Source organism: Montipora capricornis, chromosome 12 (genome assembly GCF_036669925.1).
Source record: "Montipora capricornis isolate CH-2021 chromosome 12, ASM3666992v2, whole genome shotgun sequence".
Classification (NCBI taxonomy): Eukaryota; Metazoa; Cnidaria; class Anthozoa; order Scleractinia; family Acroporidae; genus Montipora; species Montipora capricornis.
Genome location: NC_090894.1, coordinates 24,875,561 through 24,895,364, shown reverse-complemented (window position 1 = coordinate 24,895,364; position 19,804 = coordinate 24,875,561). Strand labels below are relative to the sequence as shown.

Sequence of the window (19,804 nt, the reverse complement as noted above, 5' to 3'; positions counted from 1 at the left end):
AAATATTGGGATCAAGTTGATCGCCGAGGTGGTCGGATATTTGCACGTTCCGGCAAAATACTCACCTGTTTTTTCAAAGCAAAATACATGAAATACTTGGAATATTTTAAATAAATTAAAAAGCTTGTGAGCGTGGACGTGAAACGGGAATAAGTTCGTTATCGCTTTGTTTTAACTGATCTCAATATCAAGGATTTTATAACGAATCAAAGCCATGCGGACGAAAACCTTCTTGAGTGTCCTAATCGAACGACAACTATGGCAAAACTTTTGAGTCAGTGCTGTTTGCTATAATAAGTCAAAAGTTATTCCATCGAGGCTCTATTTATAAATAAAAAGTACGTCAATATTCTTAAAAAAGCTTTTAAACAGTCGTTTCCTGTGGTGCAATGCATTATTCTAAAGCCTGTACAATTGTGTTTTAAATATCTAAATAAGAGAGGCACTTTTCCCAAAGTTCAAGCAAGTGAGCTTCACGGGAAATCATTTCGAACGTCAGTTGGCTGTTTTATACGTGACCATGCAGTTGGACTGAAAGCCTGAGCTATTATGAGAAGTATATTTTACGAGAGCCGCTTGGCAATCGGCACTTACAAAAGTTACTAAATTTTAGACATTTGAAAAATCTCTATGGTTCATTAGTTCAAAATAACTGCTTTTCAAATGAATCAATGTGAGTTATTTTATAGTGCAGAATTAGCTAAAGGGAATTTTTAAATTTTCGATCTCGTTCCTTAATTACAGTTTTTTCGTGTGATGATAACCTGGGCCTATATACCAATTCAAAAACTCGCACACCTTCAGTTAAGTACATCATAAATTTGCTTTAGCCAATCAGCTAGTAGGTATTTTTCGTAAATCGGATTATATAACAGCTCGATGCACTCGAGTGAAAGAGAACATAGTTTTACTGAGATGCCGAATTCTTTTTGGATCGATTCGTGTCAGTTAAATTCACCATTTGTATTCCCATGGTCCCATCTCATAATAAATGGATCATATAAGTGTTTCATAATCTCAAAGAAAAAGGTTTCAGTCCGTTTGGTCAGCGAAAGAGTAATTCATTTCAAGAAACTTAAGTTATATAGGAAAGAGATGAAAAAATGTTGAGATCTTCACGAGAGGCCAGATTAGAATATTATTATCATAACTGATTCGGCTCAATTTCTTCTTGGAGTTCCACCTCTGTCTCAGTATGGCTACAAATTAAAACTCAAGACTCTTAAATAATCAAATTAAGCAGAATATTATCGAGGCCCTCGTTTGACTGATAAAATCCGCTCGCCTTCTAACTGAATAAAGGGGTTATGGAGGGCATGCAGTATTTCTCACAATGAAAACTAAAGCTGACGCGCCTCAGTTCAAACTATGTCGATGATTATCTTAAGTGAAAGTTTGTAAACGGTTTCCTACTTTCAGAGTATCGATGTAAGGAAAGCAAAAGGACCCTTTCTACCAAAACGTTTAATTTAAAAGAAATAGACATCGATTGAATTTTCATAGAGTTGGCAACTTATAGGCAGTTGTAAACATGCTCAGTTGACAAATCCAAACCTTCAGGGAGAAACTCTACAACCTATGACTTAATGCACAAGCTGCTACAATATTGCAGAAGACAAAGATGACGTTGTTTGCGATGACTTTATTTAACGAGGGTATAACGCATTATTGACAACCCAGCAGTTTTAATTATGCCGATCATCCTAAAAACTACATTAATTAAGAATCCCAAGATAACTAGAGGAACGAGAGCCAGTTGGCTATCTAGCCTATCTACAAGCGTTGCCGAGGAAAGTGCATGATCCGAGCGCTAATTGAACCTGGAACTGACTAGCAACCAAACCACTCAGCCAGGCTGGTAAATATTTAAACACAAAGCGAAACTACGAGATTTATTCCATAGGCTTTCAAGAGGAGAGGTCTTTTATCGAAATCAACCGGTTATTCAAGTACCGGTATATTACTTTTTGTAATTCAATTTACCTTGCCCACTCTCCCTGCATTTATGACATAACTAAAGAAAATTATTCATACAGAAGAAAGCTAAACTTAAATAAACACAAGAAGTAATTAAAATACAAGGATTCAGCATGAAGAACTTGGAAAGAACATGAATAAGAGATAGTCCACCCACATTAAAAGTGTTTTTAAGCAGTGACGTCTGATAAAAAAGCGATGTAATCGTTCAAGAAGCACAAAACAAATAAGCCCGGCCGGGTCTGTGTTCATGAATCGAGATAAGTAAATGCTAACCACCTTATTAGAAATGGCGGTTCCTGAGTTTATAATTTCGTTATGAATTAAAGGACAAGAGAAAAACTTGAACTTCTTACTTGCGAATCATCTTGGATTGGTTCGTTTACAAACACCATGTCGAGGAACCAGTCTGTAGCGTTCACAAAATAATGAACAAACCACATATGTAATTTACTTTTCCATGGAAGAAAACTTCCCTATTCAAAACTGAAGGCACTATACAACACGAAAATTTAACACTTCTCTGTTCTATATTCAATCCCATGGGATTGGAAACCAAGACAACACATTTCTAGAGTGATTGATTATCTTTACATAAAACTGAGTGTGTTGTGTGCTTAACGAAGCCAATAATTGTTCTTAAAAGCGAGAGCCCAATCCAAGAGAGAGGCCATGACGCACCCATCAATTACTTTGTTTGTTTGAAAAACTTGACTTTTAGCGGCAACGAAAAAGGTTTCAGTCAATTACTTTGTCACAATGGGGAACTAATCAATAATTAAGTTCCTTTTTGCAGAATATGTGTTGATGTGGTCATGCTCAATTTTCCGAAAAGACTTAAGGGAAGTGTGAACCTTTTTGGGATTAAGGTGGTCGATTTGAGAAGAAACAGTCTTCAATTTAAATTGTTAAAAAAATATTAAAAGTAAGCTCCTTTACGAAAAACACTCAAATTCGGGAAGCAATACTTGGCCTTGATTGAATCGCTCCTGCTTCTATTCCAGTTAATTCTAAAAATGAAAGTAGCCCTTGATGGACTTCTGAAAGTCTCTTAAAGCTACGCCCTTCTAAAACGAACATTTTTCTTGTCAAGTCTTGTAGTTGAAATTCAAGACAGCTTTCATGTGTTGCTTTTTTCATCCGGGAATGACGCATGCAACATGCATGTGGTTAGCCTTTTGTCTGTGCTACACGAGTTGTTCGCCATTTATAACTATAAGCGTTCAGAGCGAGGAATTCTTTGTAGTGCTGTGATGGTCGCACCATAACTCGCATAAGTGCAAAATACCTCTTTGAAATATTATTTTTTACATCCTAACAGTCAGAAAAAAACCTACAATTCATCACGCTGCCTGAAAATAATTTTCGTTTGTGCAAAATTCAAGACTGGAGTATTTTTGTAAGAAAATTGGAAGATATCTTTTAAGGCTGATAAAGGCAAAGTTACACACGAGCCCCTGGGGATCATAGGCCAGGTTTCAATTAGCGGGAGGCGACTGAGGTTATTGCTACCATAATTAATGATTGTAGCCCTGAAAAGGGCTATTCAGAATGTCACTGTATGACTCAGAGTCAAGGGATTTGTGTAACCTCAGTAGTTGGTATAACGCAAACACTCTAGCCCGGGCTGCTTGAAACATGGTTAGCGCTAACCGGCGTTAAATACCGTGGAAACCTACAGGTTTTGATACCTCTTAACCAGCGGTTAGCGCTGACCAGGCTTCGAGCAACCGAGCCCTGGTCGTTCAAATCAAGGACGATGACTTCCGCTCAGGTTGTCGAAACGTCAGTCAATGTCATCCTGTTACTTGACTGAGGAAACTACACGATGATGGGCGAGACCTCGAACCAGCTACCTTGTCGGAGGTTCCCCGAATAGGGGGACAGCTTTCACGGTTAACTGTTAAAAAATTGGCGTTCTCACGGCTGGAGGTTACTTTTTTGTCATTTTCACGCCCAACGGTTAACGCTTTTGACGTTTCACGGCTCACGGTTGACCCCATTGAGACCCTTGTTGATGGGAGCTCGATGCGCCAATTACCACACAACCATGACTCTTTTTAACATAGATAAGAAGCAACGATATCATGGACCGCCGCTTGTGAAAACGGATTATGTTTACCTCAAAGCTCTAAAATAGTGCATAAAAAGCCATAAAGGTAAACTCTCAATGACTTAATAGACAAGTAAAAAGAACGTTACGATTCAAAGTGCTGACGAAGTTTTCTTTCTTAAAGTGTTTCTTAGTGGTTATCTGTAAGTTCTGTTGTGAAATATTCTCGCAAGACTGTGCATGAATTTTACCATGGCACTGTTTTTGCAGTCTCACCGTCAATGAGACGATTTGTTCTACAGTGTGGCGGTATGGTTTTTACAATAGCGCAGGACGAGAAGAATGACCCTAAAATGTCGACCTTTGATCGCTGTAATAATATCGCTGAATAGATCAAGGATGGGACGACGAAACACATCCAAGCGAATAACTGGCTCTTCCATGCTTTGCAACTATAAATTAGAATATTATATTTAAATCTCGGATATTGCGTTTCTAGCTTTCTGTATGTCCTTATATCAGTGAAAACTGATTGCGTCGGTCGATATAATTATATCATTAAACACAACACAACTCAACATAACATAATAGAATAGATAGCAACTTTTCATTCTAACCTCACTTCCTCTTCTGCCCATGCGCCGTGGGGCTGCCACACTGGCTCTTCTTTGTTTGGAATGGGCAGCCACAACGGATTCCCGCTGACCAATACGATACGCCGGACAGGATATCTTCCGTCTTGGTTCATTATGCTTGACTGACTGCATTGTAAGGAGAATGACACATTGGTCAGATACAGCGACCTTCGGTCAGAGCATTATGCTCTATTTTTCTTAGTATACAAGCTTCCTTCTCGGAATGATTTGACCCGTGAGCTGACTAAAGTCCAGTTAAGACCTACAACAGCACAGGTTCCTATCTGTTCCTTGACGCCGAGTCTTTTTGGGTTGGGTTAATACCTGGAAGGGTGATTACCCCGTGGTAAGGGGGGCTAGAAGCCCTGGGAACGAGGTTGGGGCTGAGTCTGTTCTGATTCTCAAGCCCGTTCGGGGAGGTGGGGGGGGGGGGGGTTCTGTTCCCTGTGGTATTGGGGAATCCATTAAGGTGTAAATGCGCATCCCTTGTTAACGTAGGTGGCCTTGTTAAGGCGAAAAAATTAATAAAACCAATATGGCCACTGGTCGCTTGAGTTCCTCACTACCTTAAGCGACAAGTCTAAATCAACACACTTAAGATTGTCTCCAGTATTGGTGCAGTGATTTTCATGTAAGACTTTGTTCATCAAAGTAATCGCTGTTATTCAATGGCGCCAACCCAGCATAAGAAATAGTTACGTCTTTGTAAGTAAATAGTGTCCAAAGAGGCTTTTTCGACACGCATATTGGTACAAAACACTATTTTTGATTTTGAGACCTTGTTTTTGCCCTCTCAGACGGTTCTGATCTACAGTATTTTTTAATTAGTGACAAAGGCTCCGTTATCAGATCCATCAAGTCTTTTTTTGTCAAGCATCGATCTAACAGTCGTTGTACTGAGTATCATGAAACGCGTATCTTAAACGTAAAAAAGTGGCGTATACTTATCATCAAAGATACAGCAGTGAAAACAGGCACCGAATGAAAGATATTGTTACCCAATAGAGATCAAGTGACGAACTTCCTTTGAAAACCGACATATTCACAGCAACTACAGCAGTAATAAGACAGAGCTGGCGCTTGCTCCTGTCTCGAATTTATTACGTTCCTTGGCGGGTATTCTGCAGTTTAGCTTGGTTCTCCCCCTATATCCTCTCATAAAATAGGACATCAACATACCCGCGAAGATGCAGTATTATAAGTAATGTATTTCATTGTATTAATAAATAAAATAAAATAAAATAATAAAAAAACATACCCACGAATTAAGCGGCTCCTAGGAATCGGAAAGCTTGAAAGAAAACCCCCAAAAAAGCCACTTGTTCTCATCACTTAAAAGTACCTTTTGGCGCGACAATCTAAGAAGTTTAATTTCGTTCCTTAAAAGTTTAATTTCCTCGACCGTCGAATATTAATGGCATTTGTATTTCTGATTTAACTTTGTATGCCCGGTGATAGCGGGAATAGCCTTACTCACACGCAAAATGTCTCAGTGTAAATTGCAGTTTTGTTCTGTACAACGAGAACTAGTCCATCTCTTGTTAGCTCGTTATCTTAGTTTGGTTCGCGACCTCTTCACAAGCAGATATTTCCGGCTCCTTTGCAAAGGCCGTAAATTAGTCACTTTACTAAAGTGATCTTGGTAACCGGGTCAAAAACATTCCATATCCGACCTTCACGTACTTACTGTAAGCTGGTAAAAGTAAACAAATAAAGTGCCCGGAAATTTATCTATAAGCTGAAAGAGCCTTTTGTCTTTTCCACCTATTTTACAAAGTTTTTCTACGAAACAGTAGTTCAATGTTCGATCGGTCGCCATCTTGACTTTGACCGACAATCATCTGATATTCTTACGGCTTGCTAGGGTTTCTAAATGTTTTCTTCTTGCAGTTTAACCAGCCCTCAGAAGTTTTCATAATGTTTACCATAGCCTAAACTGTCGCTCCAAGCCATTTAAGTGATAATTTCATTTTACCTCTAATGCCAGTCTCGGTTATGTTCATTTTTTTGCCGTACATGAATCCGGCATAAATCCGGACCGGATCGTATAGTAGTTTTTCTCTACCAAACTTAACAACACCTATTGGTTCCGTCATGAATTCTACAAACATTATGAAAGACAGAGCATTTCAATAGTTTGCTAAAGAAGTCCAAGGCCTATCACAACAGAAAACTATCGGGTCTGTAAATATTTCATTGTATGTTACCTGACACTGGAAAGTGGCAGACTGTGTGGATCGAATTGCACTCGGAAAGCTCTGCCGTCTTCGTTGCAAACGCATTGGCCTAGTGTAATATCCCAGCTGATCCATCCAGCTCCGTCCATTCACACACGCTAAGCCAATCAGAAGATAATCAAAAAGGTACTTAATTCAATAAAAGGACGATCGTAAAACAACTTGAAGTCTTTGTCACATCAAGTCATGTTCCGACGGGTTGGTAAATGAGAAGATAGTAGTTCTTGGTGCAAGCGTCCTTTGCTCCAATACACAAGGATCACACTGTCACGAGTGTAAACAACCGCATCAGTTTTGAGTGAATCTTAGATGCTCGAAGCTCCTTTTATTCTGTGCATGTGTAACGACACGAAATCGAAAGAATACAACGATGGAATTCGCGAAAATAATCTTGCATATCAAAGGAAAATTGCACATATCAAATTGCTTTTCATTGGCCCTTGAAACAAGTGCTTATATACGTCAAGTTGAATGAAGGTGACGCAAAATTTGTTTTGCGCTTTTATTTCCAAAACAATATTTGACAATCCGAACAGAGACAGCGCCGCAATTGAATTAGTCGCGTTGTCATGAAGTTTATGCCAAGAAAGTCAAGCTAAGCTGTTTTTGCTGCCTGAAAGACAAGTAACTTATTTAGATGGCATAGCTGCGCGAACAAATCGTCATTTACGGAGACTACCCGGAAAACTTGGACTTCGACTGTTAGGCTGTTCAGAAAAGTAAATGAATAGTTAGGTGGACGAACTGGTACATTCCTTTGAACTCGGGAGTTAGGTATCATCGAGTTGGACTTCGAGTTCGAGTTCGAGTTGGACTTCGAGTTGGACTTCGAGTTGGACTTCGAGTTGCGCGAAGTCCAACTCGATGGTTCGGGATTCCCTTTGAACTCTTCACAGAGTACGTCGGTGTTATTATCAAAGACACTTAAAATGTTATCTCTTTATGACAATGATGATTACCTTCAATACGGATTCGACAATATAGATATTGCTGCATGGGAATAAGCTTGTTTTGTTTTCAATATCATCGTACTGTTTTCATCGCATTCTTTAATCGAGGAAACCATTTTCGACGCTGAAATTTCTTTGTTTGAAAATAATGCCATATTGCTGTCAATTTAACAGATTTAATTGCGGATCGATCCGTGCAAAAATAATCAAGCCGACGAACTACAGTTTGATCTGATCAGCATGTGTTAAGATGTCTTATCTTTGTGGTCTCGCATGTCTTGCACTTGACCTTATGATAAAAGTCATCATTTTGCACCTTGTTTGGACCATAGACGATGTTTGAAATCTTGTTTAAATCTTGCCACCTTTCAGTTCATTGCATAACAATCCTGCAACAAGCGTAGAGCTTAACTTTTCTCTTGTCCCTTGTCTTCTTTCGTTAGTTGTATCCTCAATTCAAGTTTATACAACGATTTCTATGATGGGGTTGCCACTTAACTGAATAAACTATTCTTTTGGGCGAAGTTTCCAAAATAAACTCATTTCAGGCATGTCTTTTGCAGCGACCTCACAATTAAAACTCCTGAATATTTTTATGGCTTTAACATGTTAACAATGGATTAATCACAGCATAAGTCGTAGAAATTAATCTTGGAGGCTTACGAAGCTCGGCAATTGAACACTGGCGGACTGTCTCTGTACTCAAGGCCTTATTCCCGCTTTCATAATCCACTTGTTTAGCGTTCTAGTTGTGGTTGTTATTTTTTATCGAAATGGTCTAACTCTAGCTATTTCATTTCTGCCACATTGTTTGTTATAGCTTGAAAAAGTTGATCCAAAAGTCCCTTGATGAACAACTGTAATGTGTGGCATTCTTCGTAGAAATCGAAACGCCAGTCAGGTGCAGTGAACACTTACGAGCTGCTTACATTGGGTTAGTTTAGCTTTAAGTAGTTAGCACTTATTGTACAAATTTAAGACAAAAATGTCACGATTAGACCGGCGGCATCATTCTGTTAATTTACGTCACAGCCTTAAGACCTTAATCCACAACATGAAGATACCAAACAACATGTGACAAACGTAAACATTCCAGATGTAAATATAACTGAATGCAAACAAGTATATAATCCCTTAACGATCAAAATAATAATGATAATTCATTTTTTTTAATGTCAAAAAACCTGCTAGTTAATTTTCGCATAGCATTTTAATTGAGAAAATAATGCTAAGCTTTACTTTCAGTTATATACGCCTATTGATAAGAGCGCCGTATTGCCAATTTACTGTAACATTCCTCGAACATCTAATATTCTGCATGAAATAAAATAAGAAAAAAGCCCAAGTTATATCAGTCTTAGGCTTTCCAGACTTTAACTACTTAAAAAGGTGAAACCGAATAAGTTATGTACGTAGTAACGATGAAACCGAAGAAAAAATTCTCGGAATGAGGTAAAGGAAGAACAAATTCAACAGGCACATGACGCCGGAGAACAGTGGAATCGTGACCGGAAGACGTTCGGAGCGGCGATGCCTTTGTGACCACCACGCCAGAAAAATACAATTTAACAACTGAAAAACGTTGGCGAGGAAGTGTTAATTACTACACTTTGATGCCAGATTATAGACAGTTGACATCCCGTTTACGGCAAACGCAATCGAGGAATCGTGAACGGAAGACGTTTAGAGGAAGATGCCTTTACCACCCGTCTACGGCAAACGCCAGGTCGAAATTTGCGCTTTGACAAAAACCAAAGTAAATTGTTTAATATTTTACAAAAGGATGTATAGTACAAGTCCCACCCGGAAATGGTAGCAAAGCTAATCGAGTCGAGTGAAAGCAAATAAAAAACACAACAAGCTTTACATTTGGATGAGAAAAGGAAAGACAAAAACTACGCAAATAAAAATTAATTCAAGTTGAAGTAGTCAAGTAACAAGTAACGACTGTGGCAAATAAAATAAGTTTGAAAGCAAGACTAAGAAGAGGGATGTTATTTACAAAAACAGACGTTCATAGATATTAAGGTTGTTAACTCCGGCAGATATTTTAGCAACAATCGTTTTTTCAGGGGGGTGGGGGATAATCACCTCAACTACTAAGTAATTTTAATAAAAGTGCACGGATCTTTTTGGTTAAAAAAAATTTAGCTAGGCGAGCGCAGAATTTCATAGCTTTGGGCCAAGTCTCGAAAAAGAATAAAGTTGTTGACATAATAACTGCCAGCATTAGAAAATATTGTAATGTGTCTGTGAATGTCCTGGGATTGAGTAACAAGATTTGATATGTTTGAAGGGCATGTCATGCATTAAGGTCGCCAAAGTTTTAAAATACAACACATTTAACAGGTAATTAGCTAATTCCTAATTCAAAGAGAGTGATGAATTAGCCTGCATAAGAAAATTTTCATGATTATGTAACAAGCAGCAACCGCGTTCCTTAATTTCCCAAATAGCATAAGAGGAACGAGAGATCGCGGCAGTGTTAGAACTCAAAACTCTTTATTCTTTTAATTACTAACCAGTAAACTACATTTACATATGCACTAAATTGTATGTGGTAATGGGATCTCAACATGGCGGCGACATGCCTTGTTTACTTAGCAATTATTTTATAGCAGGGATGTTGACAGTATGAATTCGTCGATTATTGTGTATTTTTGTTCAGCAATCTTGGGGAAAGGATCTAAGACGTTATTTAGGAAAACACGGCAGCGCAGTATCATTTCACGCCCAACGAAACTGCTTTAAGATCATTTATTTATACATCATTTGGTTAACGTCTGGATGGAGAAAAGAAAGGATAGCGCTTCATAAAGACTTACCTTAGCGGAACTCGATGGTCCCAGGGTAGACAGTTCATGATAACAATAATTACTCACCAATGTGGTCCAACGCGGAATTGTTGTAATATGTTTATCATCATTTCCAGAACTCGTTTCTTCTGTCGTTTCCATAGATGGGTACTGTATTGGCAAGTTATTTTCACGACACGAGCCGGCTGTCGTCTGAAATGAAGATATATGACTCAACAGATCGTAAAATTATTGTTAATTACAAGATATCATTTTACAAATCATGCTCGGTGACAAAGGGACTGATATCAACTTGAGTAAATCTTTGAAACAAACCACACTATCTCTTTCTTTTCTCAAAAATCAACTAAAAGCGGGTAAACAACGAAGACGTGAAAACAACTCTACCTTGCAGATGCCACTTGATATCATATTCAATGAGTTTACAGCCTCCGGTGTAATGGAAACTGAAGCCGGTCGTTGCATACAAAAATTACCATAAGTCAAATTCATCGAAGCGAATCAAAGAAGAGGAGACCAATGTTAACTGCTTGTGTTAATCCCGCCTTAAGTCAAATTTCGACTTCATGTGTAAATAAGTTCTGCTCTGACTGGTAATGGAAACCCGGATTGCCGTTCCTTTTTATTGGTCACTGCCTGGGTGCAAACAAGTTTTCCGGAAATGTAGGCACAATAATAATTATAATAATGAACTATATTTAGGGCTAGAGCGCTAATTCGGGGCGCTCTTCAAATATCAAATCAAATCAAATCAAATCAACTCCTATCAAATGAAAGTCCCCTAGGTTAAATTCTCATTTTACAGATTAAATCTAAGTGCCCATTTCAGTGATTAGGTTTAAACTTTCGTTTATCTTATTGCTATAGCAATATTAAGGACCAGAAACTGATTTAGAATGGTTATCTTTTTTAGAGTTACGGTTGGTGTGTATATCCATGAGATCCTTGCCATTTGATGAGTAACAAGAAAGAAATTGTCTGATCTTAGTTTCACTGAACAATATCTTCCAGACTCTCAATGTTGTGCTGATCGGATCATCGGTTGTATCTTCCTCTTTAGCCTGACAGGCTGATTAGTAAAAACAAAAGGCTATAACCGCAGAATTGGAAAAAAAGTATACAGCGTCCAATTATAAATAGAACACGATAAAGATGGAAGCATTGAGTTTCTTTTGTATCAAAGAAAACCCACATGGGTTCAAGACACGTTCTTGCCACTGGTTGAATTTGTTGCTGGTAGTCCTTGGTTTAGCTTCTCAGCTGAATTTGTAAATTTCCGGCCACTTGGGATTCTTAACAGTTGTTGTTGAATGTTCTGCTCTGTCATGTCGCGTTCATTGGCCTGAAAAGCCCCTATGGGGCGCGCCGATCAATTAGAATTGGCGTCGTTTTCTTTGAATAACATGCAAATAGGTGTCGGGTATCACGCTTCAAAGGAGCGTGGGTATGTAAAGGACTCATACGATAACTTTAAATCACCCCTGATGAAGGCGCTAGACAGGAGTGTCAAAGCACTGGGTCTTTGAATTGTAACTTTTTAAGCAACATTCAAATCAGAGTAACATCAGACTATGTCTGATTGTCAATCAGGGGCCGGTTTCTCGAAAGTCCCAAAATTTTACAGGTCATTTTCGGGTGTCATACTTCCCTTTGTATTTCAAGAACGGAGAGGATTTAAGTCGTCAAACTTCAAAGTCATTTTTCTTTTTTTTTACCTTTAAGGGCCAACTGACGTATTTTTGGGGGTGCGTTGCTAAGGATGTAATGGTTAAGTGCATTATTTCGGTCAGTTTCCAACTTTTGTAAACCAATGACCCTAAATAAGACGTCATCATTCCACGCCCATAGTCACTTGACCAATAAAAGAAAACTCTAAATTTGTCTATGTGCTACTCAATTTGGGTATTTAATCAGTGGTTTCATAATTTGTATTCGTTTTTGCATCCAGCCAAGCATGGTTTTCTTTTTATTTTGAAAAATGTTCTTTTTAGAGAGATAAACGATACTGAAATACCCATAAAATTTTCAAAAAAGAAATCCGTCTGAGGGCCCTTAAAACATGTTAAAAGATCGGCTTTCCAAAACAAGTGGTTGGCAGTTCCACAAAAGTTTCCAGGACTTTCGAGAAACGGGCCCCAGGCCCGGGTTGCTCGAAGCATGGTTAGCGCTTTTCAGCGTTAAATACCATGCAAACCTATAGGTTTTGATGCCTCTTAACCAACAGTTAGCGCTAACCAGGCTTTGAGAAACCGGTCCCAGATCGCAAAAGCAGAAAACCCAATGATCGCAAAGCGAAAAAGGCGGAAACCGTGGGTGTACAGTTACGAAAGAAAAGCTGGCCCTGCATCTCTCATTGCGGAATGAATCGACCGAAAGACAGCATTGCTCAATACAGTTGTAATGACGTAATGAAATTTTAAATAAGCAAGGCATTAGGAACTAAAACTTTGCGAAACTAAAAATAGATCTTAAAAAACTATAATGGGGCATGGGAATCCGTTCTCTTACCTCATGTTTTCTTGTTTTTCTACAGTGCACGAATTCACGTAGAAGTTGATATACTACATTTTGCACAAACTTGGTAGAGGTCAAGGAAATATTATATGTCACGCTGCGTAAAAAAACCGCGACAAACAGAAGTGGTGGTTGACCATACCTTCTCATCAAGACACTCATTAGTGGACTCCGGTATTTCCTTGCAGACGCTATCAATTTCAGGATAACACGGTGTGCTGATACCGTACTTGCGGCGTGGTGAACCGTGCCCAGCGTTCCTTTCATGCGCTAGCAACGTAGCTCTTCGGCGAAAGACCCATAGCAGGTCCGTGGGGTCTGTGTGAGTGCGTCTCAGACGACGGCCATGGGGTGGAGGCTTTTCAGCAAGCTCCTGCGATCTTTCTGCCAGTTCTTCACGACACGGGAAAACGGATGGCTGGTCAGCCTGAGACCTTTGAAAAGATGGGAAAAGATGGGTGATTCGAACTTTTCAGGAGCAGCCGTATGTACATGTACCCTGCGAACAGTTGGTTTCTCTTGCGCTTCCCGAGAGAGAAACCACTGCGAGCAACTGTTTGATTTTCCATCGAGCATGTGCGAAGTACGTCACACCCCACGTGATGTATTTGACATCACTTCGTCTCACTTCGCGGGAAATCACTACACAGCATGCAGGCTCGCCCAAACACAGCAGTTACGTAGCTGAACGCACGCGCAAGCGCCAAAACAAGTTTACAAACTCGTTTTACCGGTTATAATTTAACTTATTCGTCCTTGGCGCTGCACGGCAGCGCACTCAAAGAAACTAAAGATTGCTTGCAGTGGTTTCTCTCTCGGGAAGCGTAGTACAAACCAACTGCTCGCAGGGTAATGCAGTGTACATGTCAATGTGAGTGTACCAGTTTGTTGACTTGATGATTGTCACTGTGACATTTTCAGCGAATTTAGAACCCTGACTTTTCGAATACCGAGGATTCTGAGGGTGCAGGGATTGCGCAGTGGCGAGAGCACTCGTCTCCCACCAATGTGTCCCGCGTTCGATTCCCAGATTCGGCGTCATATGTTGGTTGAGTTTGTTGGTTCTCTACTCTGCACCGAGAGATTTTTCTCCGGGTACTCCGGTTTTCCCCTCTCCTAAAAAAACTAACATTTGATTAAATCAACAATTACAATTGTTGATTTCAGTTTACGATGTTCCCAATTAGAGCTTCAGCGTTAGAAGACTAGACACTGAAGTAAAGTTCCTTTCCTTTCCTTCTGCGGTTTTCTTTGGCGAATATTAAAAAGTTCAAGAATTTCCGAAATCCGCTAGCTTCCCTGGGCAAAACATGGCGCGCATAGCTCTCCAGCAAACGTCTAGAACCTTTATGCAGGCCACTGACTTCATCGGAGCTCCATTCATTCTTGCGCTGTTACATTTGCCCGGCCTGGTGCGACTCTACGTCTCTGGAATGAATACCATGCCTTCAGTTAGTTGAAGAGCACATTTTTTTATGGAGGCCTTTTAGCGAGGGAATCTGCATACCACTGAAGGATCTTGCTCGCCCTTTTAATACAAAAAGCTTAGAATAAAACCGACAGAGCTAGCCCCTCCGGTACAAACGTTAATTTAAAAAACTCAGATAGCAAACTATTGTTAGCGATCAGCGATTGATGTGGTGAGGGCACAGACTGCGGTTTAATTTTTGAATTACTTTCGGGAACATATAGTACAGATAAATCCCGACCCGAGGACTCGGGACAAGCAAAATCATAGAATGGCTTATTCGACTTGACACTGCTCCAGCGTAATTTAGCTCCTGTTGCCGTGGACGTGGTATAAAGTTTTCGGGAGCGAATGGTGGAGAAAGCAGAATCAATTCCACACTGTCGGTTAATGATAGGAGCTCAATGCGTTCCAGTGTATGTGCTTCGGAAGTTGGCGGCCAATGGAGAGAAACGTAAAATAAATAGCACCGCTCGTATTATGTCAAGTTCTTAATGAAGAAACTTTCGAGGGGGTAAATCGGAGCCGCTTTGTGCCAAAGTCGAAGTTCTACAACTCCGCAAACAAAGCTTTGAAAAGGTAAATTGAATATGCAAAAAGCATCATTGTCAACGGAATAAATGTCACAAGTTATTACCTCGGAACAAACATGAAAAGAAGCTGGATAAAGAGAGCATGCACGTAAACTCTTAAGAAAGCTTGACTCACTTAGAAAACGGCACTTAAACATGAGACAGGATTCATCGCTTGCGCTCTAGTACAATTAACCATGCAAGTTACTCACTTTCTCGGAGACTTGGCAGAGAAAGAGAGAATTATCTAATAGCTTCGAAAATTAAACAAATGAAAGTTACCGTACAGCTCAAAGGAAGTTGTAGTTTTCATTATTTGAAAACAATCAAACGATTAACGTGAACTTAACTATTGTTAATATTGCATGATTATATCCTGCAAGAACACTCAAAAAAATGCTCTCGTTTTGAAAGAACATACTTAAAGAGTCATTTTGCGTTTCACACTATTTGTTTTCATCAAACTCCTTATGAAAGAAATAAAAACGCTCCTTAGTAGCCTTCTTAAGTGTGCTAACACCTTACTAATCTCCTAAATTTGAAAATACTCCTAGTGACAGCATAAAATTGGATGACTGACCTACATATTCCAATTTTACTACCTGATACAACGAACATACAATGGATTTAAAATAGCGAGGATGGATGATAAACCATATCAACAGAAACTTAAGTTGGTTGTGAGCCATCAAGTGCTGCGGGAAAGACCAGTGAATCATTCATCGACGTAAAGGCCTCCATTTCTCACCGATGAAATACGGAAGAGGGTACGTGCAATAATTAAACAACAGGTCAATTGAATGGGGCTCGGCGATCCTTTCATTTTTATCTCGAGGGCAAAATACGCAAGTAACTTTGATCTTTTTTAGTAAAAAAAAACATTACCAAGACTTTATTTTTCCTGTTAGCGACAAATATCCCATTAACGCATTTGCGACCCGTCGCAAAACCTTTCTGCCGAAGACAGGGCACTCACACTGGCCAACATGGAGCTCGCTTAACTTGCACTGCAGAACTGTTCTACTTTGCTTACCATGTTCATAAAAATATACTGAGGTTTCACAAAATTTACATATTTTGGATAACGACCAAAAATTGATATGTAGAAACGATATCGTATATCTCACACATTAATAACTTGATAACCAGAGAGTTGTCAAGATTGTTGGGAACCTCGCGACAGCAAAATAACAGAAAAATGGTCTTAAAAAGTAATAGTTGCTTTCGGAGCAAATCAAAACAGGTGTAGAAGATTGCAACCAGTGTTCATATTTTGAATTGGTGATCTTAGTGTCAGCCATATAGATCAGATCAAAATGTATAATTTCCTAATTAATACAGAACCCAACTTGAACCTGAGTAAACGTTTGAATGGTAAAACCGTCGGTTTTTGAAACCGAATTCGCTGCATTTGGCAACATCAATAATTAGTCGATTCCTGAGTACTTTTTTTCCTACGAAGGGCGACACACAAATTTGACATTCCTATTCTGGGCGACGCAAACAATACTTGAAAACCTCTACCCTCAAAAATGTGCATTAAGCGGTTGTTAAATACAAGAACAAACCTAAGCAACTGCAGAATCCAAGCTGAAAATCCACCATCGATATTGCCAGGAAGTAAACCTGAGCACATTACTCTCAGAAAGGGATCCACAACGCGTTTAAGAGATTTTTGTCGACAAAGATGGTATGTATGAATATAAATACGGCAACCAGAATCCTGTTCGGGCAAGTTTTCGCCCATTTTTGTCCCGTTAAGTCTAAGGTATGGAAAACGGCGGTTTATCGTATTAGTGTGGACGGATGAAAAGGTGACATCAGAGGCTCGTGAGACCATAGAGAACGCTCGTGCACGCATGCCCTATAGATGGAGGTTAGCGTTTTCGAATCGTTTCCGCGTATTCGTGTGGACGGGCAAATGCGATTCGAAATCGCTACGTGTGGACGTAGATCTTTTAATATACGGGGGAAAAAATCTCTCTTTTCGAAAATATCCGGATACGGGAGACGGGGAGAAAGCATTTGGTACTTTTTGCCAAGAATAAGGTAAGTGTTTGTGTTACTCTAGGTTAGGAGCAAAGTTTAGGGGAACGTTGTGACATGTCTGTATTCTGGGACACGAGTGATGTTGAAGTTGAGGAGAAGAGCAAATGGACACTTCGTGACGCTTATTGAAATCGCATTGCATCCAACAGAACATATTCGTATTCTCAGTATTGGACTGGAACTAGCTTGCAATGGAGGCTAATGCAGGGAAAATATATTAAAAAGTATTTGCATTTGAAAAGATTCCGCATTAGCCTCAATTGCAAGCTAGTTCCAGTCCAATACTGAGAATAAGAATATGGTCTAATACGTCCATTTTTGGGAAGACGGTAAGCGGGCACGATCAAATCTAATATTTCAACTCGCGGTTTGTTACTAGTTGAACTTTCTATACACGAGGTCAGTGGATTTTAAGCGCCATGATGAGTTCAAAAGTCCTCTTCAAGAGGAATCTGTCTAGAACCTTACTGCACTTAAGGCAGGGGTACACCTGAAAGCCGTTTTCACGCCGCTTAAAATCGGTTTGATGGAAATATCTCAAGCAATATTTCAAGCAATACAAAAACCCTATGCTCATTTCACAAATCAATGTTTTGGGGTGTTGAGTCCATTTTTTGGTGATTTTTAGGTGTATTTGGGAGGAAACAGTTTTTCTCAAAGGAGTAGTAAAATTTAAAGAAATATTTAAGATTACATATGGTTTAAAAAATAAGAATTTGAAGTTAAATATTGATATAGCGACACCCAAACAGTCCCCTACCAGCCTGGTGTGCTCTTGGGTTGGGGACAACTGTCTGTTGGTGTTCCAAAAATAATTTTCTTTCTTTTAGCCCTTCTTTAAACCTCTTAAAATTCCATTCAAATTCACGTGTACCCCCACCTTAAAAACCGTTGTTCCCTTAGGGCCTGTGCAATAATTATTATGGGGGGGGGGGGGGGGAAGGGGGGGCTAACAGTGGGCCTCACATAAAGAAATATTACATCAACACCTCCCCCTCCCGAAAACAAGGGCAAGTTAAGCTACGACCTCCCTCCAGTCCCCCATGGCCACCAACAACACCACCCCCCCCCCCCCCCACCTTATACCTTCATCTCTAAATAAATAAATAATCCTGAGTTCACCTTTTTGTACTGTAACGCTTTCCACGACAGTGTCTGGCACAAGCAGTACCGGAATTATATTTGACAAAGGAGTCTATTCGCGAACTGCTTGATTGAGCATCGTCCTCGGAGTCATCTTGGTCGTCCTGTGGATCACTGGACAATAGTTGTGATGAGTCTTGCCCAGCGCGTACACAGCTTCTAGTTCCGCTTTCCCTTCACTGAGTTGTAAATAGTACTGCTTCAGGTACAGTACTTCTTTGTCGTCAGCGAGCTGACTCGTAGCTCCTGTCAACGTTTGGTAGCGTCTTTCTTTTCACCTGCTCGTTTTTGTGCCGTTAGAGCAAGAAATTTTTGGTCTTCGCAAAACTCTTTCAGGTAGTTTCCTGAACCATGAATTCCGCGCACGCCTCGCAGTTACCGTTAGAATTTAGTTTCCCAGTGGCCAACAATCGCTTCAATTGCATGCTCGGAAGACGCCAATCGATTTGATAAGTAATCACTAATGCTTGGAATGTATCCACACGATGCTGTCCTCGTGTCTCTCAGATCCGGAACAGGAAACAAATTTCAAGGAACACATTTTCACCGTGTCATTCTGTATGACATTAGCGGTATTTGCATCTTTAAGTCAGATTGCCCAGAAGAAAATTAGTTACTCCCCCCATGCTTTTCATATGGAAATTTACATGTTAACCCCCTATTGTGAGTTTACATGATGCCTGCCCTCTCGTTTTCAGTTTTCAACCACCATAATACGAAAATGGCGGACATTTTGGAAGAAGGTCTAAAGGTTACCTTTTCCTTTTTTAGGCTATCTCGTGGCAAACCACAACTTATCATTGATATCTCTCAATGTCAAGAGCCCCTTTAGAAACTGATAACTTGACCGGGGAATACAGAATATAGGATCATTGATGAAAAATCAATCACGCAGAAAGTTCAAAGCACAAACCTACCAAGCTGGAGTTTGAGGTGCCTGTATCAGTTTGTAAAGTGACGACCCTTTGTGGAGAAGACCATTATCAAGGACACTGCGATTTTTTTTATTTTTGAGGAAAGCTCCCACCAGGGCTTTTTCCCAATAACAAGAGCAACCTGTTTTTAAATATAGCAGAGGGTTGTCGTCCGTTCAATAAGACACATCTTTTCAACATGATTGATTATAACGACCCTGGCCGATCGTTTTCATATCCGGTTTAGACAAAGCCAAGGTCGCGTTTGATTTAACCACCCCCTGGATTTAACCAAAAAATGCAAAACCCTTAGAACTTCCACTTTCAGAAAATTCGACACAAACATTACGTCAGAAAGTATCCGCAAAATGTCGTCATGCCCCATTTCACCGTCCGCGATACTTAAAAAAAATAAATACGGACTAGTTGAGACCCGTAGCCTGAAACAGCTCGTAGTCCATTTATAGTAACAAGGA

At 39.7% G+C, this 19,804-nt stretch overlaps 1 protein-coding gene across 7 annotated transcripts in view; it reads right to left on the bottom strand.

Annotated features, from left to right (window-relative positions):
• The window catches only part of LOC138025228 (uncharacterized), a 49,130-nt gene that overhangs the window by 21,295 nt on the left and 8,031 nt on the right, over positions 1 to 19,804 (bottom strand). For 4 of the 7 annotated variants that reach the window (XM_068872439.1, XM_068872441.1, XM_068872442.1 and 1 more), the window contains 3 exons: positions 13,325 to 13,616; positions 10,678 to 10,860; positions 4,648 to 4,791 (listed from right to left, as the gene is read on the bottom strand). In XM_068872439.1, the coding sequence (XP_068728540.1) occupies positions 4,648 to 4,791; positions 10,678 to 10,860; positions 13,325 to 13,616 (619 nt within the window). Of the gene's footprint in view, positions 1 to 4,647; positions 4,792 to 10,677; positions 10,861 to 11,055; positions 11,230 to 13,324; positions 13,617 to 19,804 lie in introns of those variants that run through there. The other 3 variants (XM_068872443.1, XM_068872445.1, XM_068872446.1) reach the window with 3 other exon arrangements.